Source organism: Zootermopsis nevadensis, unplaced genomic scaffold (genome assembly GCF_977971745.1).
Source record: "Zootermopsis nevadensis isolate Lab colony 2312 unplaced genomic scaffold, Znev_1.0 Znev_ptg000003l, whole genome shotgun sequence".
Lineage (NCBI taxonomy): Eukaryota > Metazoa > Arthropoda > Insecta > Blattodea > Termopsidae > Zootermopsis > Zootermopsis nevadensis.
The window spans coordinates 897,667-922,020 of NW_028259135.1; the positions used below are offsets into that span (position 1 = coordinate 897,667).

At 38.6% G+C, this 24,354-nt stretch overlaps 1 protein-coding gene across 4 annotated transcripts; it reads left to right on the top strand.

Annotated features, from left to right (window-relative positions):
• The first annotated feature begins 23 nt into the window (after positions 1-23).
• LOC110836665 (GON-4-like protein) lies at positions 24-22,827 on the top strand. 4 transcript variants are annotated; one of them, XM_087360026.1, is made up of 15 exons: positions 24-181; positions 1,141-1,427; positions 2,936-3,071; positions 5,809-5,936; positions 6,643-6,793; positions 8,544-8,690; positions 10,463-10,628; positions 12,123-12,203; positions 13,500-13,678; positions 14,660-14,863; positions 15,521-15,657; positions 16,590-16,616; positions 16,780-16,944; positions 18,966-19,167; positions 20,786-22,827. In XM_087360026.1, the coding sequence occupies exons 2-15, from the start codon at positions 1,204-1,206 to the stop codon at positions 20,969-20,971; spliced, it is 2,133 nt and encodes a 710-aa protein (XP_087216152.1). In that variant the 5' UTR covers positions 24-181; positions 1,141-1,203; the 3' UTR covers positions 20,972-22,827. The 4 variants fall into 4 exon arrangements, with proteins under 4 accessions (XP_087216152.1, XP_087216171.1, XP_087216162.1 ...); XM_087360036.1 differs by lacking the exon at positions 24-181 and adding an exon at positions 319-380; XM_087360045.1 differs by lacking the exon at positions 14,660-14,863.
• Positions 22,828-24,354: the final 1,527 nt, after the last annotated feature.

Consider the following 24,354-nt stretch of genomic DNA (forward strand, 5'->3'; position numbering starts at 1 on the left):
AGGTAACGCAGAAGTTTTGAGAAATTCACTGAATGTGTTCAGGGAATTTAGGATTTGTGAGGGAATTTATAAATAAGCTGGAGGTAATTTAGGTTTTGTGATGTTTGTGACTGTGATGGATGGAAATGTAAGCGGTAATGTGTGGCAGACGGAATAATTAGTTTAAGGGCATTTGTTGTTGGTGAGTTTTTCAAACATATTACTAGTGTTAATTTGGGTAGTCGGTAATTGGAGGCATGCGTTTTAAGGAATAAATATCGAATATGCATTCATATGTATTTTTTAGTGTCATGAGATAGACCATCATGTAATTTTCATATTTGCGATTGTCCGTATATTTGTATGAATTGAGGTGCAGTACTGAACTACAGTTTTTAAAGGTATTGACAGAACCAATACCTTGCTTGCAATCTGATGTTATAACACAGTTTGCCGTTTAGAATGCAGTAGACCATTCTAAGAATGCTGATACTGTTGGGAAGATGATGTAGAAGGGAGGTTGATGTGACCAAGTTAACTGCCCACAAACCATCATGTCCATGTATAAAGTGAAGCTTTTGCAGCTACTGAAGTTGATGAAAGACTGTCGGGTTACCAGCCGCGTCAGGTGGCTGAATGGTGAATAAACTATCTTCTGCCAACGTTTCGAGAGCCATCTCTGCTCTCATCCTCAGGGCTGCTGCTTAACAAATCTGGTCATTTGTAGTGCTGATGATGAGAGCAGAGATGGCTCTCGAAACGGCAGAAGATATGGTTTATTCACCATTCAGCCACCTGATGCGGTACCCGAGAGTCTTTCATCAATGTTTACAGTGAGATTGACTTTGAAATTAACCTTACGTAATTTGATGACGTTTGAGAATAGCATCTATGGGATTTGATATATTAATGGCATGTTACAGTTGGTATGCAACGTACAGGGGCCCTCCATTTTTATAGATCTGCCTTTGATCCAGTTTATCATACAACTGTGTGACATCTGTTACCAAAGTTCTTGCATATTTTGTAAATTTATATAAGAATTGAGGTTTTCACAATTGTGTATATGGATTATGCTTATCAGGGTTGTTAAGCGTTTGACAATAGACAGTGTGAAAAAAATAATCACGTTACGTGCTCATAGTTTTGTATTGTTTTCAGGATTTACAATCATGCTAATTGCATACACTGGCGTTGATTGCAAGTGATGAGTGAAATGGAGCTATGGTTTTTCTAAATATTACTAACAATATGGATAACTACTCTCATACTGAGGAGCGTAGATCTCTTGGAGACTGCCCCATTTGGAAGAACAAAACAGATGAGTCATTGACACTTAAGCTGGAAGTGTTTGATGATGAGTCCTCAGATGGTGGCTCTTCAGAGGCATTAGAAATAGTTACATCAGAGAATGAAGTGGCAGAGTCAAGTAGCAGAGAACATAAGAGGTGAGTTTTATTACTTATTTGTAAGTTGATGCAGTAACTAGCAAAATGCCCGCAGTGTTACTGTCGGAAAATTTGACAGATGCTTAGTGATGTTTTTCTGTGATGCTTGATTTCTGGGTTATAAAGAAATGATTTTTCACTGGGACCTGAGCCCAAGACTGATTTTTGGGGTTGTAACCATTGTTTTCATAATCTCCTTGCTGAAGCAAATAACTTAAGTCTTGGCAGAAGCTATCCTGATTGAAGTTTTCTTGATTTTCATAAGTCTTTCCAGAACACCAAAATAAGCAATGATAGTCCCCTGCGACATCTTTTCGTATTTGAAATTCACAATAATTTTCCTGTCTCGTTCAGCACAGAAGAATCCAGTCAGTGGGCAGATATTGTGTTTTTTATTATATTATTACATTATATGATGCCTTTAATTAAGATTCAAGTTTCTTATTATCTACAAAACTGAAAACTTAGTTCTTATATTTGTGCCATGTTTAAACCGAGGTAATGTCTGTATAAGGTGCAAGGTGGGGGAGTGTAAGTAATCATGCTGATGGTTTAGCGGTTTAGCAGTTTCAAAGACTACAAAAATGTGTAATGGGTGGGGGCGGGTATGTGCAGTTGATGTGTGTGGAATTGAACCACATTTTTTTTTCAGTTTGGCCAGCTACAAGGCCGAGAATAATTCTGTGTATTTCCAGGAAACCAGTCTCATGGTTTACTGCTGGTCTGACATATCTGATGGTTTTATTCTTGTACTTCTGGGTAATTGCTGATACTCTTTAAGATAAGCCAAACTGCATCCGATCCTTCCTGGCTCACTACTTCTCATTTTTGGTCTGATGCTGCATAATACTTTTTTAACCCCTTCTCTGATTAATTTTTTCTGAAAACATGACCCAAAAGAATCATATTTTTCATTTCGTGTTGGAATTTACCAACAAAAGTGAAATTATTGATCTGTGTTTTGATGAAAAATATTTAATGGACTGAAAAAATATTTTTATATAACCTGAGTTATCTCAAGTCACTTTCAACCATTTTTAAAAATTAACGTCTTCAAAGTCACAGCACACAGATTACACCGCAGCTAGCACATGCTACAGAAGCATAAACGTTAACGTATTCGTGTACCATCTAGCATGAAAATATATAAATACACATGGCTTATGAAAGTACAGCAGTCTGCCATTTACTGACATGCAGATTGTGTTTTTTTCATGGCCCAAAATAACTCGGTATATTAATGGTGAGACAAAAAGAAAATGTACCGAATTAACTCAAGTTAATATTTTATTTTTATTTTTGCAAAAATTATTAACCAGAGATACGAGATAATCAGGGATATAGTTAAGTTGATGTAAAGTAACGTAAAGAAGTGTACGACGGAACAAGAGACTGGAAGACGGTTTCTTTTGTGTCACTGAGAAATAAGGCTAGGAAGTATAATGCATTGTTTAGCTGAGTATTTGTGCCTGTTTGATGATTTTTTCTTTTTCTTTTTTTTCTTCCAGAGAAAAGAAGGAGAGTTCAACTAATAATGATGTGCCAGAAATAATGAGTGATATGGAAGAAGAGATAGAAAGACAGCTTGATGCTAAAGCTGCAAAATCAAATTTGACGGTTGCTAATGTAAAGAATATCTTAAAGGTAGGTATAGGCATCATATGAGCCGGGATAGCTCAGTCAGTATAGTGACTAGCTACGGGCTGGACGACCGGGGTTCGATCCCCGACGGGGGCAGAGGATTTTTCCTCTAGCCACTGCGTCCAGACCGGCTCTGGGGCCCACCCAGCCTCCTCTACAATGGGTACCGGGGTTCTTTCCTGGGGGTAAATCCGGCCGGGGCGTGATGATGACCACTCACCCCCCATCTAGTGCCGAGGTCAAGGAAGAGAGGAGCTATACCTCCACTCACCCCAAACGCCTACATGGCGTATAGTGGGACAAACTTAAACTTTAGGTATAGGCATCATTTGTATAAATACATTTGACTCTTTGACTATATACATTCATATATTATTGGTTTGTATCTAATTCCTTTCTGGCCTCAGCCTACATGGCAAGGGCGTAGCATCCATTTCTGATGTGGGAGCATTTACAAAGTACATTCTGTTACTCCTAATGTTAAAGTGATAATGTGAGAATGATGGTTGGCAGAAGGGCTCTCCAGATTAGTGTGGACTTCGTACCATGAGGGGGGCTAATGTACTTCACATTACTAAAATTTTATGATTGACAGTGCTTATCCTCTTGATTATCATAAGTGTCATTGGTTTATCAGCTTCATACAAAAATTATGTAATTATTTAATTGGTGTTGCTCTGTGAGATGGTTTCATAACGTCATTCAGGTCTGAACAGTAGATATAAAAGACAGTTTTATAGTACCAAAATACATTATCTTCTGGTTGTTGTAGGTGTTCATAGATGGCAGTCACATTTAATTCTCTCTGAGTTGCACATAAAACTTCCCTTGTTTCTCACAGTGAAATAATTTAAATTATTTAATTTATACAGTAAAACCTCTCTAACTTGGACACTCGCGGTTCCACGATAATGTGTCCAACTTACAGAGGTGTCCAGGATAGAGGGAAAGGGGGAAATTATCCTTTAAAATTGTGGTGTAATGACAATGTGGTAATTGTAAAGTATTATGGAGCCCTTCCCAAAAAGGAAATTATTGATAAGAAAAATCAAAAGTGTAGATTAAATTTTTACAAATTTTGTTTTCACTAAATTAAACTTGCATGGATAAGCTCAAAGGGAAGGGCACCAATACTTTACGTTTACAGACAATGTAATCTATTTAATTACATAATCTAACTACTGTAAGCTTGATTGAATTAAGAATTAATGACAATAATAATAATCTTTTGACACCCACTCTCATGGTTGCACATTACACCCCAGCGTCAATGAAATTTTAAATATTCAGAATGTATTTTTTTAATTGTACTTAAGGCATTAGCTCAACATATGATATCACTTCTTTCTTGTAAAAAAGTCCGTCACTTTTATCTTGGAATTTGCCCATCCCCTTTCTAATTTTTGCCGCAATCCAAACAAAGTTTCAACCATTCCCGGTTGATTATGAGCGAAAGCATACCGTTCCAATTTCTGTTAACACTGTTTAACTCAGTTGCAAGCACAGTACTGACAAATTTAAAACTTTACTAGCAATACATACTGTAGTCCAGTGAAGGGTTCAACAAAATAATTCCATTGATGTGTTCAAAGTCTCACACCCTCAACCATAAGCTAATCCTCAGGTAGAAGGCATTCATAAGTCATAAATTCAAAACAACAAAATATTAACTGTAAACCTTTCCCATAAAAGCTTTGAAGCTAAGTGCGTGCCTGCACCTGTCCAACTTGCAACAAAGGGTGACCAAGTTCCAGGATAAAGGGGTGTCCAAGATATAGGGTATTGTGGACATGTAAAATTATAGGATATTTGCTGGTTCCAATTAAAAGTGTCCAACTTGAGGGGTTTTACTGTATAAAGCTAGAATGCAGTTGTCTTCAAATTTGTTGGGGAGAAATAAACGGGGTTTCCGTAGAGCTGGTTATCTTGGTAGTCAAAATAGGGGTGAGTGGGGAAGTGGGTCGAGTGAGTGTGGTAGGAAACATTTTCTTCGCTTCCGATCCATCAACCACTTACTCATGGTATTGCTTGTGGTGACGTGTCAACTGGCTAACACAAGCAGGTCAAACAAAGTAATTCACTTTAAATAAAAAGGGGGAGATCATTAATAATAATGGTATACTCTACATATGTTTTATTAACAGTCAGTACAACTTCTGTTCACATAACTTTGACGTGGCCATACACATCGAGTGGCGTCTAGGAAGGCAATTGTCAAAATAACTTGTGAGTGTAATACCATTAATTTTAGAATCTTTTATCTTCTCATCTCATATATTTAAAATAATTGTGAAACTATACTTTTTTTGTTGATTTATATGGGCATGAAATATGATGTTACAAGAACAAATAATTAAAAAAGTGACACTATTAATTAGTTTTAATAATTTAACAAAAATGTTGGTCTTGTAAACCAAAAATGATGGCGGTCTTTTGAAACTTCAGAGAAAAGATAAATCTTGTCATTCATCCCAAGAACTAACATTTGTATTTGGAAGACGTAAACATAGGAAGTAAGATGAAGTTAAAATGGATCCTAAATGTGATATAAGGATGTGGACTGGATTGAAATGGCTCATAATAGGATCCAGTGGTTGGAGAGTACCTGTAGGTTCCATAAAAGATGGAGAATTGACTAGCTGAGGTTCTGTTACCTTCTGAAGAAGGACATTGTTCCATAGAGTTTGCTAGCAATGTCATGGTAATTTCTGATCGATAAAGAATGTGTTTGTTTTTCTAGCATGTGATAACAAATGAACATGTCCTTGCAATGGTGAGGCGCACAGTTAAGGAAGATAATGACAATATGTGTGATGATACTGAAGAAGAGTTCCCATATGAGCCCAAGCTAACAAGAGCAAAAGCAAAGTAAGTTGATGTTACTGAATTTATTTATTTCAGAACTTGGAGCTGTTTCCCATGCATTTTGAATCTCTCTTGTTCAGTGGCATCATGTCGCCCTCAGTGGACTAGTGGTTAGCGTTCTCGCCGCTGGACCCAAGGTTTGTGGGTTCAAACCCGGCTGAGGTCGATGTATTTTTAAGGGTGATAAAAATATGTAGCACAACTTCCTTCGGAGGGGAATTAAAGCCGGCAGTCCCATGTCGTAGATTTACGGCATGTAAAAGAACCTTACGAGCATGATACGAGATGTTTCGTCGGAAAAATTTCAGCAGCAATTTCTTACCCAAGTCTCCTGATTCACTGCTAGATGGCAGTCGAATCAGATTCGAGTATAAATTGTGTAGAGTTACTACTCTCACTAATACCGGGACGTCCGTTGGGCTTTGCCGGACACGGAAATAAAAATAAATAGTGGCGTCATGTGAATGAATCCATTTTCTGTAGAGCCTTAGCACCTTTCAAGTTGCAAACAATTTGTGACTTTGTGCATTACAGAAATTGTCACTTTATTTATGATCCATCTTTAGTAATGATTATATTGACATATTTTAGCATAGCGAAAAATTAAATTTTTGTCCACAGAATTTCTACTTTTGAGTATGGGTTCCATCTTATTTCTGTTGCCCTGTTCTATCATTAGAGTAGTAATTCAGTATTTGGTACTTTGCAGGGAATTGCTTAGGACACAATCTGCTATCGCATGGCCATTAACTCCTCCCAAAAAGCATTCTGCTTCCAAGTGCCATGTGCTGATAGAACAAGAATTGTCAGAGGATTCTAGTGATGAAGAATATCAGCCTAATGATGAAGAACCAGAGCAGGTACTTATCTGCCTTAATTATATATATATATATATATCGGTTTGTAACGTCTTTCAACGTCGTCCGATTCCTAGATTCCACCCCCTTTCTATCAATCCATTTCTTCTCTCTTAAGTCTAGCATTCAGTGCTTTTGTTATTCTTTCCCTCCCCCCCTTCCTTCATCTTCCTCATTTCCATTTCTGTGATGGTGTTCACCCTGTTACTTGTTTTGGTAGTCTCCTCATGCCCGCGCGTTGTACGTGCCTATACCAGATCAGTTGTTTCTTCTCTGTGTGTTCTACTCTCGTTCCCTCAGCTCCTATTTTCTGTTTCACAGTTTCATTTCTCACTCTTTCAACCCATGATATTCTCATTCTTATTGCATCCATCTACTGCTTCTACCTTCCTTTTGTTTTTCTCTGAGAGTCTCCATGTTTCGGCCCTGTAAAAAACTTACCTTTGATCTTTGTCTCATTTATGTTATAGTTCCATTTGTAGCCGGACATTTTTTAAGAAAGTCAGTTTAAAAACTTGAATTTTACAAGGAATGATGCGCTGGTGGCTCAGCCTGGTGGGGATTCCCGTTGGAGGCGTTTTGGTTTGCCCCCACCCCCCATCATAAACTATTGGCGTCACTAACAGTTAATTTCTGGTCAAGAGTAGTCGCACTTCATTGAGCTGCGTATCACTAAAGGTTTCAATAAAGAATTATAAGTAACTTTTACGAGAATTTGTCACGTTAAATGCATCCCAGTATCCCATGAGAAGATCTCATGATTCTGCTGACCGATAGCCAGTGATAGAAGATTAGTGAAGGTGTTCGGGCACACTTTTTTGTTATTTTTATACTCAATAATATTCCATTTAGGCAAGCCATCATTTTCCTGGCCTGGGTTATTCGTGTTCCTGCGTCTCTGTCATTGGTTCTTGTTTCATCAAAGCCAACCGCTAGGCATTTTAAGAGGCATACCTCGTTTTATTGCGCTTCACAGATATCGCGTTTTTTTACAAATTGAAGGTTGTGGCATCCCTGTGTCGAGCAAGTCTATCGGCGCCATTTTTCCAACAGCATGTGCTCACTTCATGTCTCTGTGTCACATTTTGGTAATTCTCACATTGTTTTTTTAGGCATAATGCTATTGGACACTTAATAGTGTAAACATAACTTTTATATGCACTGGGAAACCAAAAAATTTGTGTGATTCGCTTTATTGCGGTGGTCTGGAACCGAACCCGCAATATCTCCGAGGTATGCCTGTATTCTTTACGTGACTTGATTTCTCACGTATCCTCCAATGTGATGTTATTCGATTTTGCATCCATGCATGGGTACTTTGTTTTTCCAATGTTAACTATAAAATCCCAGTCCTCATATTCCTCTAACAGATTTTGTATCATGTATTCCATGTCATCCTCATCATTGGCTACAAGTACTTGGTCGTCTGCAAACTGTAATGTCTAAAGACACGTCTCATCATTTATTTCAATACCCATACTATTTTTCCATTGTTCCAACGCCTTTGCTATATATATTTTAAAAAGTGTTGGAGATATACAGCATGCCTGTCTTAATCCTTTTGTTACTAGGAATTCTTCTGTCAGATATTTTCCTGTTCTTATTTTGAAAGTTTGCTTCTGCTTTTAATTTATTTTACAGAATTTGTGTAATATTTTAAATAAAATTCCAAAGGCCCGGCAACAACAGGTTTAACATCATTCAGCTGTTGTAGCTGCTGTCTAATTAGCAGTCTTTGGTAATTTTGCTGTAGAGCGATGAGGAGAGCAAGTTTGTGGCAAGCGACATGGATATGCAGCATCCAGTCCGCAACTGCCCTTCTACATTGAAGTCTCTGGCAAGCAATGATTGCTCCACGCAGACATCCTGGTCTGAAGATGGTCTCTTCAAGATCCCTCAGGTTTGTTTGATAAGATCTTGAAATGGTGCAGGATGAGACCCTGCACTTTTAACAATATCCAATTCTGTCATTTTACCTGGCCTGAAACTATTCTGGTATTTCTGTGGGTTATAGTCTTACCCAATTCTTTCACTTCAGCACAATTTTGAATTTGCTTAGCAAGTTGATTAATTGTTGTCTCTCTCTCTCTCTGAGGGAGGAACACAGATTGCAGGTGTTTGAGAATCGGGTGTTGAGGAGGACATTTGGGCCTAGGAGAGAAGACGATGGGGCATGGAGAAAACTGCATAATGATGAGCTTAAAAATATGTACTCCTCCCCCAATATTGTCAGGGTGATTAAGTCGAGAAGAATGAGATGGGCTGGGCATGTAGCGCGCATGGATGGGACAAGAGGTGTGGAAGCCTGAGGGGAAGAGACCGCTGGGGAGATCTAGACGTAGATGGGAGGATAATCTCAGGCGGGATCTATGGGAGATAGGAGTTGAAGGAGACTGGATTTCGTTGGCCCAGGACAGAGTCCGGTGGAGGGCTTTGGTTAATTTGGTGATGAACCTTCGGGTTCCGTAAGCCATCTGGTTGGTTGGGTCCACTATCTGGGAAGCCTGAGGGGAAGAGACCGCTGGGGAGACCTAGACGTAGATGGGAGGATAATCTCAGGCGGGATCTATGGGAGATAGGAGTTGAAGGAGACTGGATTTCGTTGGCCCAGGACAGGGTCTGATGGAGGGCATTGGTGAGTTTGGTGATGAACCTTCGGGTTCTCTAAGCCATCTAGTTAGTTGATCAATTGTTTAATTTCTGAAATCTTATGGTCAGTTAGTAAATAATTTTGTTCAACGGTTCCAGAAATAAAGCAACACTTTTTTCACTACCATATAATTTTTTTCAAGTTGACCCCCTTGTCATTGCTTCAAACACAGTGCACAATCTCATTGATATTTTATTCTTTTACCACTTACACACTTTTATCTCACGTATTACCAGTTTAAAGCAATTGAAGAATGTCTTTTTCATATATGTAATTTTAGTTCTAAGTCTAATGCTGTTAAATGGTCACCAACAGGTGACATTGTGGACAGAGAGGTGGACGCAATGGAAACTGTGTGCACCCACTGTATATGACTATGAACATTCTTTCTTAGATGGAAAGAGGAAGCTGGTCTCTTTATTGGCACATTTTTTAAAATTTAAATTACGTTCTTCAAGAACATACCTACAGTGTAAAAGGAGGAAGGTCTGTTCATAGTTTTCTTTTTGCTTAGATTTTGTAGGAATGTTGTAAGATGTGCCATAACAGTTATTCATTAGAAATCCAGGGCTGTGGAGTCGGAAGCAATTTTGGGTGGAGTTGGAGTCTATAAAAATGTACTGACTCCGACCTCAATATAAAATCTTAAGAACACTTTTGCTGCCGTGTGAACCGATTGTGGCCTCATGCTTAGGGAGATTCAAAGACGCGTTGAGCCACATGATGTGGGAATAATGCTTTGTAACTTTGGCTCCGGTACCTTGAGAATACAAACTGTCTACAAATCAATCGATTTCTGCAATAACCATTAGACTTATATTTAAATATAGGTTATAAGTCTAAAAAGTAGGCTGATGATTCACGTGGTGATGATGAAATCTCTTATAGTACCATTTACGGTTTACCATTATTAATACATATTGAGCTTTTATGAAGGGGTCAGAGTCAGAGTCGGAGATTTTATTTCCTACTCCACAGCCCTGTACATTTGCATAAAGAATTCTGTATTCTTCATATTACAGGAGAATATTGGGCAGCGAACACGATCAAAATTATCTCTTAGTGATACGCCACTGGAAACAATCGAGAAAGCATTTGTGCCACCAGACATTACGACGGATATGTATGATTCTGAATGCGATGATGAGGACTGGAAGGATTTCTTGAACAATTTTACAGAACCTTTAAGTAAGTTGTGTAACTTCTTTGACTGTGATACTTTATAATGTAGGTCATTGTAGTGGACAAGTTTGGAAGTCTTTTAAATTTAATTTTATTGAATGACATTGGAAGGGACTCTCTGAAATTAATATAGGTTAAATTTTAAATATGGCAGAATTAACCTGTCTCATAATTTTTTTATGAATGTTGAATTGAGTACTTTTGTTACGTTAGATTTTATTGGAAAGGGGCATATAATAATCTAAATTTGGGATGTAACTAACTCTCTCACAAACGGGTGGGTTAGACTTCAGTGGTACTGTTAATGATGGACGGTTGCTTATGTGACTGCCTATGAAGACCATAGTATTGTTATTTATTTGTAAATGCTTCTTCAGTAACTCAAACTGTACAGCATCGAATGAGAGAAAAATCGTGAATTGGAAAGGACGCAGTCATGGCCTAATTTAAGGTACTATCCTGGCATTTGCCTGGAGGGACTGAGGAAGACCACAAAAAACACAGATGCACAGAGTTTATTTCCATTTATTAACTTGTTTGGTGTTACAAACCCAGCAGTAGAACTTCTTAGTATAATCTTTTGCATCTTATATTTATGCAGAAGTGTAAGTTACAAACCAAACTGTCCTGTTCTATACCAGATTGTGAAATTGGGTCCTGTTAAGGTAATCACTAGTAATACGAGGCTGGTCTACAAAGTAAGTTTCCCTGGGGCCGTTTACAGAAACAAAACACAATTTCATGGAAATATTTATTGCAACAGATACAGCAAGTGTCCAGCTATTTTTCAACATATTCGCCACCGGAATTGAGACATTTGTCATACCGTGGGACCAACTTTTGAATACCTGTGTCGTAGAAGTCTGCCGCCTGGGATTGGAACCACTGTGTGACAACCATCTCCGCATCTCTGTCATTCTCAAAACGCTGACGCTGACCGGACAGGAATTTCTTGAGGTGTAGGAATAGATGGAAATCACTGGGAGCGAGGTCCGGGCTGTAGGGTGGATGATTAAACACCTCCCAGCTGAACTCCTGCAGGAGACTTGCTGTCCGTCGAGCCGTGTGCGGCCTAGCGTTATCACTGACCGCACTTCACAGTCGGCGGGAGCTGGAATAAGAACCTCCATCTTCAACAGCTGCAACGATGCTACTGTGAGAACGCGGGAAGTGCCGTTAGTGCATGAGCCATGCTACGTCATTGCTCTATCACGTATGCATAGTCGCTTGGCGCAATATAAGGTTTGCTAGCTGTGGGACGAGTGGGAAACTTACTTTTGGGACGCGCCTTGTAGTTGTTGTATCTTTTTTTACTACTGCCCTTGCGCATTTGTGTTTGAACTCTAGCTGTTGCGTAAGAATGCCCCCCATTTGTACTGTTATCATTTACGTGAATGCAAGTTATTCTACCATTTTTATACAGCGTGTAAATTAAGTACAGCTTAAATGGGCACTAATGTAAAATTATTGTGATTCTAAATGAGCATCTTTTCTTTCCAGCAACAGATATTAATGATGCATTTGATGACGATGAAGCAGATCCCGAGTACAATATTTTGGCAGATGAGGAACAAGAAACAGGTGATATTTTTTTGTGTTCTCAGTGGTAGACTATGACATTTTGAAAATCAGTAATTACTGCTATTATTATGACACATGAAGTTTGTTTGTTGGTTTGCGTGATTCTCTGACCTTATGTACTGACCTTTGACATAATTCTTGTTGTTTTGAACAAAATTTCTAGAAAAATAAAGTGTGAACAGCAGTCATATGAGCTTTGTGTTGGCATCTGTAGAATGAGCAGGGCCTGAAAAGCATTATTTTTGTCCTCTGTGGCAACCTGTCAGTTTGTGATTCTAGAGGTAAATGTCATATTTTCAGTTTGCTGCTCAGCGTATTTGTTAGGTTGGTTGTTTGTGTTACGTAAGAGCTGTATCAGAAAAATTCTGAACATATTTAATAGTGCCCACAGTTACTGCAGATTTCCTACGTGCCGCTAAACATTCTAATATTCTGCCAAGAAAACTTTCCACTCTGTTCCTGTTTGTCACCGTGTGTTGCTCAGTGTCATTATTTTCATGTGTTCCTGGGAACACAAATTGTGTGCAACGAACACTTTCAGAACACCTTAATTTAATTTAAAATTTATTATCAGGACTTTTTCCATTGTCTTTTCTTTAAGAAACCCACAACGTTTCAGAGGCTGGTTCTGTCTCTGTCTTCCGGTGACTTGTGATTATTTCTTCAAGTCCCAAAATTGTAACATTGAAAAGTCTTAGTTCAATGAATGGCTAAATGTGTAATGTGATTTAGCAAATTTATTCTCAAGAAGCTTATAGTCACTCATCTGGTTAACAGATTTCCTCATCTTATATGAAACATGAATGTTTAAAACTTATAAAAAAAACTAATAGGTTTTATGAATATAGAATTAAATCTAATGTAGAATTGTTTCCGTTAAGTATAAATGTTTATTGTGGAAATGGAAAGTAAGAAACAAAGAGATGAAATAAAGGCAGCTGAAATTGTGTACTGCTTAGAAGATGTGAACATACGTGGCATGAATTCTGAACTTGTTATTTTGGTCATAAATACTTTAGTTATGAACTGTCCAACATGTGTTAAAATTGATATTACTTCTCAAAATTTCTTGAAGTAGTTATTTAACTTTGAATTATTTGTTGGCACTCGGCCTCATGAACCATCAACATTTTCCTTAAGTCTACATATTTTATATTTTCTTACTTGGTTGCAGCAGAGAAAGAATGAATGAAAACACTGATTTAAAAGAAACTGAATGTTTGAAGACTTCAGGCACAAATTTGTTAATAGCACATGTTTGAAATAAACTTTGTAACAAACACATGATGGTTGCAGTTGACAAGGAGGAGCTGCGTGTTGATAGGGCTGTCAAGGTGTCTAGGAAGGAGCTGAATCTTCTGGTGGCTGAACTGTTTGACTGCACGGACATGATATCTAGCGATGATGAAGACATCAAGACTCAGCATCACGAGAGTTTCATGTTACCTGATCGGGATGAGTCCGTACAAATTGAGGTTGGTGTGACACTCATGAAGATGTACTTCTTTTATTTTTAAGTACCTTCATGATCTGTACATGTAATATGTTCATTTCACCATTGCCTGAAAATTGTAATTTAAATACACATTGCCACAATTAAAATTTCTAGGACAGTTCAGTTAGTAAAGTATCTGGCTGTGGGCTGGACAACCAAGGTTCAACTCCCAGGAGTGGCACAACCGAGACCAAATAAGCTGTGGAACCCACCCAGTCTCTTGTCAACTTGGTACAGTGGATGCGCGGTTAGAACGCTGGCCTTGTAATCCTGGGGTCTCGGGTTCAATTCCCGGCGGTGCCCGAATTTATAACTTGTGTTGGGCAATGCCGTGGTCCAGGCAACACGGAGTTTTCCTCCGTGGCATCCCAACAATTACTCCATTCACACACAGAAGAAGGCAATGGCAAACCACTTCTGGATCATCTGCCAAGAACGTATATGAACAGGTCCCAGTCCGAGAAAAGGATGGAAGGATCCTGTTCATATGGACCTGTCGTCAGACAGAACACTAAATAATAATAAGATGAGGTGGTCTAGCGGTTAGAACGCTGGCCTTGTAATCCTGGGGTCTCGGGTTCGAATTTATAACTTTTGTTGGGCAAGGCCGTGGTCTAGGCACACGGAGTTTTTCTCCGTGGCATCCCAACAATTAACTCCATTCACACACAGAAGAAGGCAATGGCAAACCACTTCTGGATCATCTGCCAAGAACGTATATGAACAGGTCCCAGTCCGAGAAGAGAAAAGGATGGAAGGATCCTGTTCATATGGACCTGTTGTCAGACAGAACACTAAATAAAAAAAAGTGGTACAGGGTAAACACACTGAAATCTTGTGCACGTCCTCATGTCTGATGAAGTCAGAAGTTTGTGAATGTAACCCAAGAGTCTTTTATCAACCTCAGTCACCACGAAAGCTTCACTTTATACATCATTTTACCTTTGTTTTGCTCTTCAAGGATCCAGCACCAGTAACGGAAGATATGTTGATGGAAACGTCTGATCACAGTGTCAGTGAAGAGGAGTTCGTGCTGTCGTCAGAACAGAGACTTTTGCTAGATCAGCAAATGAGAAAGCACGTACAACTAACAACACAACACTTCCTGCAGACATACGCTCATCCGCAGCTGTCCCACTGTGCTTCAGAATGCAAGGGTACACTTGTAAGTGGTTCAGTATTTCCGTTTGACTGCCTTGCCGATCTAGATACAATACAAAATAAAAAAGAAATCGTAGATTATATTTCGTAACTAACTTCACGGTGCAAAGTCCAATTTGAGAAGTTACCCAGTTGTCCAGTTATTAAAATTTTCTGCCTTTGAGTGTTGCACTGCATTTAAAATTTCTGGGTATCTGGACATTGTCCATCATCGATATTCAAAAACACACATTTCAGAAATGGATCTGTTTCCGTCATCAGGTTAAATGAAGAGGGAGAAAGGGCACCTACTCGGTTGGGTCCATTAGAAAGAGCTAACCTCAACCAGTGACCAGTGGTTACCATTTTTTTAAATGCAAGCTGCATGACCATCCTCCACTCTGCAGTACTTTTGAGGTGCTTTCACATTTTGACAGTGCTACATCAAATCATTTAACACAGACATTTAAGAATCATTAGATTGGCCATCATGCAACTTACGCAATTGCTGTGGCATTTTTATAAATTTCATTATATATATAAACTGTTTTTGAGACTGGATGGTTATGTGGATATTTTATTTTTGTTTTGATGTAAATTACAAGAATTTAATCTTGCAGTGTTTAATTCCCATGTTATTTTACCCTGGGTTGAATTTATTATGATAATTTGTTGCTTTTAGGTGAGTCTTAAGTGTCTTGGTGGTACAAATACAGAATCAGCCTTTATTGCTGCAAATTTGCATGCGGCACTCACGCTAGTAGAAATATGGGAGAGAAAGTTGAATCCGTCCTCTCTAGAAGCATCTGAAATCATCAAGTAAGTAAAAAGTTTTTTTTTTTTTTTTAATTTTTCTTAATATGACAGTGTTAGGCCTGCTTTGTAAGCTTGTAAATAATTCTCTCTCATTCTCATGGATGAATTTTAATTTCATGTATACAGAAAAATTGTTTTACGAGATGAACTGTTATGACGAGTCCGATATTACAAGAGTTCGCTACCAATAATATACCTTCAGCTCCTTAATTTTAAATATAGTTCACACATGTTAAAATAAGTAGCATGTTGTCAGTAACTGTTTGCTGTAATGAGTGTGTTTGGAATCTTTCTGCTCCATCGACAGAGTTTTCTTGCACTGTGGAATAAACAGAGCATAAAATCAGCTGTTATGAAGGACATTGCATGAGGAGGAGACAAAAGGTTATGTGGTGTTGGCAGTCGTGAGTCAGAAATGATTCTTTTTGGAAGGTTTTATCAGTGATTTGCATTCAGTGTTTCTGTATGTTCTAAATTTTTACACATCATGCTTCTTCTTCGTCTTCCGTTTCTTGACCGTTACTAAGGCGTTCCGATGCCTAATATTCTTTGGTAACCTTTCCTCCTCCATCCTTTGCACGTGTCCGTACCAAATCAGTTGTCTTTTCTCTATCTCCTCAATTATATCACGATCCATCCTCACGATTTCTCTAATCCTTTCGTTTCTCACTCTCTTCTTCCTGGAAATTCCAGCCGCTCTTCTTAGGAAATCCATTTCCATTATTCGCATCATGCTATAGTATCAATATTTGTAATGTCTGTCAGCCTTTTAGTATGTAGCTTTAAATCGTTTATTTCTGCATGGTAAAAATTAAATATTAAATGCGAGAAAACTCCAGTTTAGGAAACATTAAGTGCATTTTCCAGTCTATTTTCCTCATTTTCAGACAGTAACACATGTTTACTAATATGTTTTTTTTTCTTTTTTTTTTCAGCTTTGTGCAGAAGGAAATAGATACAGCGTAAGTTTATGTTCATAGTTTAAAATACTTTATAACTTTGCTGGTATTATTTTTATTTTACTATTTATTTTACATATATGTAAAATCAGTGACTCAGTCATGTACCTTGCTGAACTGGAAATTAAGAAAAGAATCTTATGGACTACATTTGGATGCTTTTCAGAGTGTTGCTATGGAACAAGAAACGAGTGTACAGGTGTGAATTTCCACCACAGTTCTTGGAACTTGTCGGCCAGAGTGAGGTTTTCTTATACCCATTGCTTTTACCACCTCAACCATTTAGATGTGATGGATTCACCAAGCCTTGCTTTGTTCCATCTGAAGATTCGTAAGTCGCTTCACATTTAGTATTAAAAGATTTTATTTGAAAGTAATATGCCACATTTTAAAATCTGTTTATTTCATGTGTTCTCGCTACAGTCTTAATCCAATTTTTCTGTGATGAGACGTCTCTCTTTACTCTGTACTGCTTGATTTACTGAACTTACTTTTGTAGGACAGCTGTCTTACATTTCAGTACAGGTAAGCCTCGATTTACGCCGGGGATGCGTTCCTGGACGAACCGGCGTAAATTGAAACTCTTTTTCTAATATAAATCAATGGGAAGTCAATGACATGCGTTCCTGGCACCCAAACATTGACGACTTAAGTTCCTCAAAAATTGACTTCACCTTATCTGTGATAGCAACTTCAGTCAAGGGAATGTTTTTTCGATTCATGTCATCCACCCATACCAATCGTAATTTCTCGATTCTTTCTAAAAGTTTACTTCTGCTATGACTCACTTGCGTTGCACTTACTCTCGTAGCCTGTTCCATTAACTGTTTTATTTTATATGAATTTTTCATTATGGTAGTCACAGTGGAAGGAGGCAACTTCATACGGTATCACCACCTTCTATCCTACACATTACGTCCATCTTATCTTCTGACGCAATAGACCTACGCAACTTTTTAGCATCACATTCACTTCTCTTACCAGACATGGTGGCTCTTCTACGATTTATAAATATAAAACAGTTGCTAGTGCAGAATAGTGGTCGAACAACAACACAAACACGTTTAGAACACAGTTTTTAGCACATTCAATGTGTCAACAAGAAGCGAACTGAGTGCATTTTTCCTTACTCCCTTATCAGGATGAACGCAAATGACTCACCGTGAAGAGTGACCAATGCTCACGTGACTATTGCGCAATGTTGGCAGATTTTTAGGAGATTATCTCGCAATGAGTGCAGAGGTGAATGCATTTATAATTGTTATTCAAAATCAGCGATGTAAGAATTACGATTTAGTATAAGAATCAGTACGAGAAACATTGTAAAACGTTATAAATAATAGTAAAATATATTTTTTTCACTTTTTGACGTGATGGTTTCGAAAGCGGCGTTATTCTGAATCGGCGCAAATCGAAGTTTACCTATACTTTTGTATTCTTTACATGTTCATCATAGAAAATTAGAAGATGCAGAATTATTTATTCCTGTGATATATTTCTCTGGTCACTTTTCATCCATCACCCATGGCCCTTTTCGTCAGCATGCCCATAAATATAGTTACAAAAATTCCAAGGATTTTATACAACGTTACAACAAATTTCTTGACTAGTATTGTTTAATAGTCGTGCGTGTAATATTTTATTAAACTTATATAGTATTTGGCCCAGTTTGATTACTTATTTTATAACTTTTCTCTCAATTACTTTTACGTTGACTTCTCTGTGCACTCTCTCTCAGGTCTTGTCTTCAACTGTTAAGGTATGAAAACATAAAATTAAGAATTTTTGCCATGTTTCATGTAATGTTTCATCCTTTAAGCAGTAGGAATGTTGTTTGGTATTAAGTAAATTAACAAGCTTTTATCTGCTTTTGAAAGTAAAAGCAAGAAAGCGTTAATAAGGGTAATGGTGGCTTTGTACTTTGCACTTCTTTCCTGTTATTATTAGTGTAATTAGATCATTGATATTACAAAGGATTGGTTATATAACTTCAGTATTATAGCTGATTTGAAACCCAGCTTACAGGCAGTCACTTCACTGACAAACCTAGGACCACATTCACTCTTGCTTGTCAGCTCGTGGACCACAAGGTTATAGGGAAGAAAATGTGTACTAATAACTTGCTATTACGAACAGGTTCACATTACTTGAAAATGTATTTTAACACAAACAGTCATCATCATGCTAAGTATGCAGAATTATAAAAATGGACGTGGACTATGCAAAGCACGTCGACAAACTTTGGATTGGGAACCCCTGGTTTAGACTTTATTGACAAATCTCCACATCATTGAGAGGGTTAACAGTGATGATGTCTCATTGGTATTATCTCAGTTTTTATTTCACTTTCAGATTGATAGCAATAGGCCTAGAGCAGTTTGAAGCGTACTTGAAAGTGACATCTCAGCCTCCATCAACTTCTAAACATAAAATCAAGGGATTGCTCATAGAAGTCATGAACCTAGTATCAATGTACATGTTGCCAGGTAGAGATCCAAAACAATTATATTTCCACGTGCGGAAAGCAAGACTGATCAACTCGAATCCTATACAGGTGAGTGTCATCAGTAATATCAGTGTTCTTAATGTTTATTGATGTCATCGCTGTGGGGTTTACCTTATGACAGAATATTCACCGTTCTTCTCTGTTGTTCATAACTGATCCTTCTTTGTTTGTGTCGTCTCTTTCCGTACACTCTTTTGTGTGTATTCTCTTCATCTCTCCACTTACTGCTCAGTTTCCCCAGTGGTCATTTGCTCAACAACTTTATTTTAACGTGCTCGTTGACATCCTATCCTCTGTGACACCACTGTTTCCTCAATTCCTGCAAGTTCTTGTAATGATTCAGGTTTCATATTTTGTACGTATGCTCATTTCTAAATCATCTATAGGAAGTTCATCTCTGCCGCTTGTATCTATCTAAGTTCCTGGATATGTTTCTGCCTCTTAACGCCAAAACAGGCAGATGATGTGTTCTGTGTAACATGTCTTTAACATTCTCTTAACCATGTTTCTGCTGTGTCAAAACAGGTATCCCATTTTATGTATTTCTATTTTCTAATTTACTCTTGAATGTGTGTTTCTTGCTCAGGGTCGTAGAACACGAAACACTTGGTATTTTAAGATTTCTGTCTTCTGGGTTGTTGCGCTGTGTAGTCTGGTCGATGTCAACCAACGTTTCAGAGGTCATACTGCCTCCGTCATCAGGGCGATGAGTATGAAGATTTCTGTCTTCTGGGTTGTTGCGCTGTGTAGTCTGGTCGATGTCAACCAACGTTTCAGAGGTCATACTGCCTCCGTCATCAGGGCGATGAGTATGAAGATTTCTGTCTTCTGGGTTGTTGCGCTGTGTAGTCTGGTCGATGTTAACCAACGTTTCAGAGGTCATACTGCCTCCGTCATCAGAGTATGAAGATTTCTGTCTTCTGGGTTGTTGCGCTGTGTAGTCTGGTCGATGTTAACCAACGTTTCAGAGGTCATACTGCCTCCACCATCAGGGCGATGAGTATGAAGATTTCTGTCTTCTGGGTTGTTGCGCTGTGTAGTCTGGTCAATGTTTACCCTGATGACGGAGGCAGTATGACCTCTGAAACGTTGGTAAACATCGACCAGACTACACAGCGCAACAACACAGAAGACAGAAATCTTCAGACTCGCCGCTGTGAGAACCTCAAATCCTGCACTTGGTAAATTGACCATAATCATAGGGTTCAAATGATCTAGACACTTATTCATTGCTGTGAGAGAGAGAGAGAGAGATAATGACAGTTCTGATATAAATGTTTTGAATCATACTAAAATTAAAAAACAGTGGGACCAGTAAATTGTGCTCCAATCAGTTTCAAGTCATATGCTTTTTTATTGATTTATTTTATGATGTTTTGAATTACTTAATTATATAATGTATGGTGATTAGTGAATAATGAATTTTAAAGATATGTAAGGAAGTAGTTGTTGCTAAATTTAAGGTACTGTCCCAGCATATAACTGGAAGGATTAAGGAAAGCTATGGAAAATCTCGCAATACGCAGTCTCTGATCTGAGATTTGAATCCAGGACCTTCTGAATACAAAACAGAGTGCTAACCATTCAACCATGATGTTCACAAGGGCGAGTTTTTGTCTGAAATTGCGTGATCTCTTAATGGAATATCTGTCTTTTCTCTTTGCAGTATTACTTTCAACATAATAGAGCTCCTAAGACAGACCACTATGTCATCCCGTTCACCCGAGACCTTGTTAGGTCACCAATGGAACAACCCAGAGAACTGCTTCCAGGGGTGTGGAAAGAGTATCTGCACCCCAAGAAAACAAAGTCTCAAGACAGCGTAACAAGTCTCCTTTTGCTACATTCATGATAAGACACTATCAGATGTTCCTTTATTACTCACCTTACTGATTGCAAGGTGAAGCTGACGTAATATGTAGACTGAATCAGGAAGAGTCTGCCGAACTCAATGGGTACATTAGTCAAGCAGTTCAGAGTTGAGAATAAGATAATGACATGCCTGAAATAGGGTGAGGATGGTTGTTGTGCCATACAGCATGGTAGAAGTTTACCAACATATCAGAGGTACTTGCTGCTTTCATCATCGGTGTGACCCATTGACTGCTTGTTCCTGTATAGCTCCAGAAAATATTTTAATTTGCACAAAACTTGGCATATTTGTATATTGAAAGCAGGAAGAACTTTAAGAGAAATTAAAAACTTTGGAAATTTGCCCTGAATTTGGTTTGGATGGTCCCTGTAACTCAGAAACTGAGCACCGTATAATAATGGCGCTGTAATCAGAGATTTTTTAGACTAGAAAATTACAGAGACATAGGCCGCAACCACGAAATCCCAGGTTTGAGACCTGTGAATGTGCATTTTGTATCTAGGAAACTGAGCACAGTACAAACATGGCACCAAGTTGAAATTTGTTTATTTAACCCAGGAAATCACTACGACAAAAGACCAGAACTCGTAAAATCTGTCCTGGGTCCACTGAGTTACAAGAAAAGTAAATGTAAATGAAATGGTCCCTGGTATGTAACAAAACACTGCGTCTTGCAAGCGTATAGGGGAGTCTGGGAACGTGTTCATAACTTTGTTATTATTAAGCTAATTTGAAAATTGAAAAAAAGCAAGCTTCTGGCGCTGTACAGTCCAGAAATTAAGTAAAATTTATAGTTAGTAAGGTGTAGGAGGTACGGGAAATGTATCGTCTTCATACTTGTTAACATATTTCAGAATAGCTGCAATGAGAAACATGAAATAAGTGTTATTTAGAGATGAAATGTTATAAAAGCTGTTCCAAGTGTCTGCCTGTGACCATTTGAGCTCGATATTATTGAGGTGGTTACATTCTCAAGAAAGCAATGGCTGTTTTGTGTATGTCATCTGCAGCCTCCAAAATTCTTTGAAGGAGTTCATTTTTGTCATTGGTTCTTGTGTATAAACTATTGTCTTCACATTCCTCACAGAGAATAATCTAGAGGTTCATATCAGGATCTTGCTGGCCAAGGACAGCCAATCAAATTATTTTAATAGTTGTGATTAAGATATTCCAACAACCGTCATTGAAAATGACGGATGGGGGGATTATCTTGTTGCTGGTACATGCAGGATCATGTTAATAAGTGAACATCCTCCAACAGGACTGGCCTTTCATATATAAGGCAAGGTAGATACTCTCTGTAAGATTTGAGGTTTTCACAGCGGTGAGTATGAAGATTTTCGTCTTCTGGGTTGTTGCGCTGTGTAGTCTGGTCGATGTTAACATCGACCAGACTACACAGCGCAACAACCCAGAAGACAGAAATCTTCATCGCCCTGATGACGGAGGCAGTATGACCTCCAAAACGTTGGTTAACATCGACCAGACTACACAGCGCAACAACCCAGAAGACGGAAATCTAGCTACTCTCTGTAAGATGTTCTTCGAAAACATAAGACCCAATAAACTGATTTCTGTGATGCCCCACTACACATTTATCAAGAACCCGTGTTGAAAATTGCTGTGAACTGTTGGGTGAGGATCCTCGCTAGTCCATAAATGTGTGTTCTGAACAATATTTGCTCCATCACATGTAAGAATTGCTTTTTTCAATGTATAAAATGTAATTCCACATTTGAACATGTACATGAAGCCAGTGACATCAATTCGACTGCGAAGTGTAATCCATTTCTTGCTACACATAAGAAAGCAATACAAAAAATTCACGTTGAAAAGTTCTTTTCATTCCCAGAAGCATGGAAGAGGTGCCGTGAACAACAGCCTGGACCGAAGGTCACATACGCTCATGTCGCTGCCTCTGGCCCTTTGACCTTTGAAATATCCACCTGAACAGATGAGTGTACCTTTGTGTGTGACGATGGTTTTAAGACTCATTCCTACCAACCTCAGATACCTAGCGGACGAACTGAAACAAGCAGAGATCCACCAATCTCAGAAACTGTCTCTTCACAGGCAAAGCCTCTTGGAATTATCCATTGATTCTTCTGATAGAAAAAGGGAGGGCATTCTTACCCAACCCGAAATCATTCCACGAGGACTTCAATTACGTCAGAGCACAGAACTCCAAACCAGTGACCAAACGTAAATGGCACAGTAAGTCCAAGCAGACACGTCCAATCCTTCACACACCACGGACATCCTACTGTGGAATGTCGTTTACAAGAAACATGCCTCCATCAATGTCTCGTGTCCACTGTCCTGCTCAAAGGCCATACATCATGCAGGTAAGGCCATCCGATTGGTGACAGGACAAAGTGGTACTGCCATAGAGTTGGTGATATTGTGTGCTGAACACAGGTGATTCCACATGTCTCTTGCATCTGGTAATCTCTCGTCTTGGTCTTGCCATGTGTAGTCGTGCTATTTCATTGATCTCTGCAGAATTTAAAGTCTGTCTTTATGTACATTTAGGTACCCTTCAGGAAGAGTGTGGTACAAACTGGGCTCTGTTGTCTCGGCTTTCCACAATCAAGGATCCTTTTTTTACCACAGTAGACTCCATACTGAATAAGTACTGAGAGCGTCCAAACAATCTATTCTACAGTCGTACATCAAACCACGCTGTGTTCCTGTCCCGTGGTTGGCGGAAGAATGTTGATGCTATCGAGCCCCGGAGGCGTGGTCTCAGGTACGTCAGACACCAACTTACTGAGGCAAATCTGATTATCTTCAAATATGCCCATGCCAGAGTACAGAGAAATATCCAACAGTCTAAAACATTTTCTTTGTAAAGTAAAACATTCGGCACGTTTGCTCAGCAACGGTGCTTTTGTAGTTTGATGATTTATAGTTTACATATCAGTAAGATCACTGGCAGTAGTGGATGAGCCTGAGGGCAAGGTGGCACGAGCCTTGTGAAAAAATACATGAGGCATTTTACTGAAATATAATACTCATTTTTAACAACATGGAATGTGTTTGTTTGTTGTTGTTTTTTCTAGTTTCTCAAATCTTTCATTTACTGGATATGATGTAAAATAAAGTCATGTAAGCATGCGGATATGTTAACGGGTGTTGGTATCTCACGGAAAAGCAAATCAGCCAGGCCGATGTTTTCGCATATATGCTGCAATAAGGGAGTGGTTTTCGCTTATATTTAAACATTTGTACTTCCCCTTAGTCACATACATGAGTCGGTTGGTCGAATAATATGATGTCCGACTACAAATTGGACGACTGGTGTTCAATTCTCAGCAAGGCTAAAGGATTTTTCTTCTGATCTCTGCATCCAGGCCAGCTCT

Excerpts from the sequence above, each read along its gene's own strand:
- LOC110836665 (XM_087360026.1), top strand. The coding sequence starts at position 1,204 with ATGGTTTTTCTAAATATTACTAACAATATGGATAACTACTCTCATACT. Across the intron at positions 3,072-5,808 it reads ATGTAAAGAATATCTTAAAG|CATGTGATAACAAATGAACA; the intron begins GTAGGTATAGGC and ends TTGTTTTTCTAG. Across the intron at positions 12,204-13,499 it reads AGATGAGGAACAAGAAACAG|TTGACAAGGAGGAGCTGCGT; the intron begins GTGATATTTTTT and ends TGATGGTTGCAG.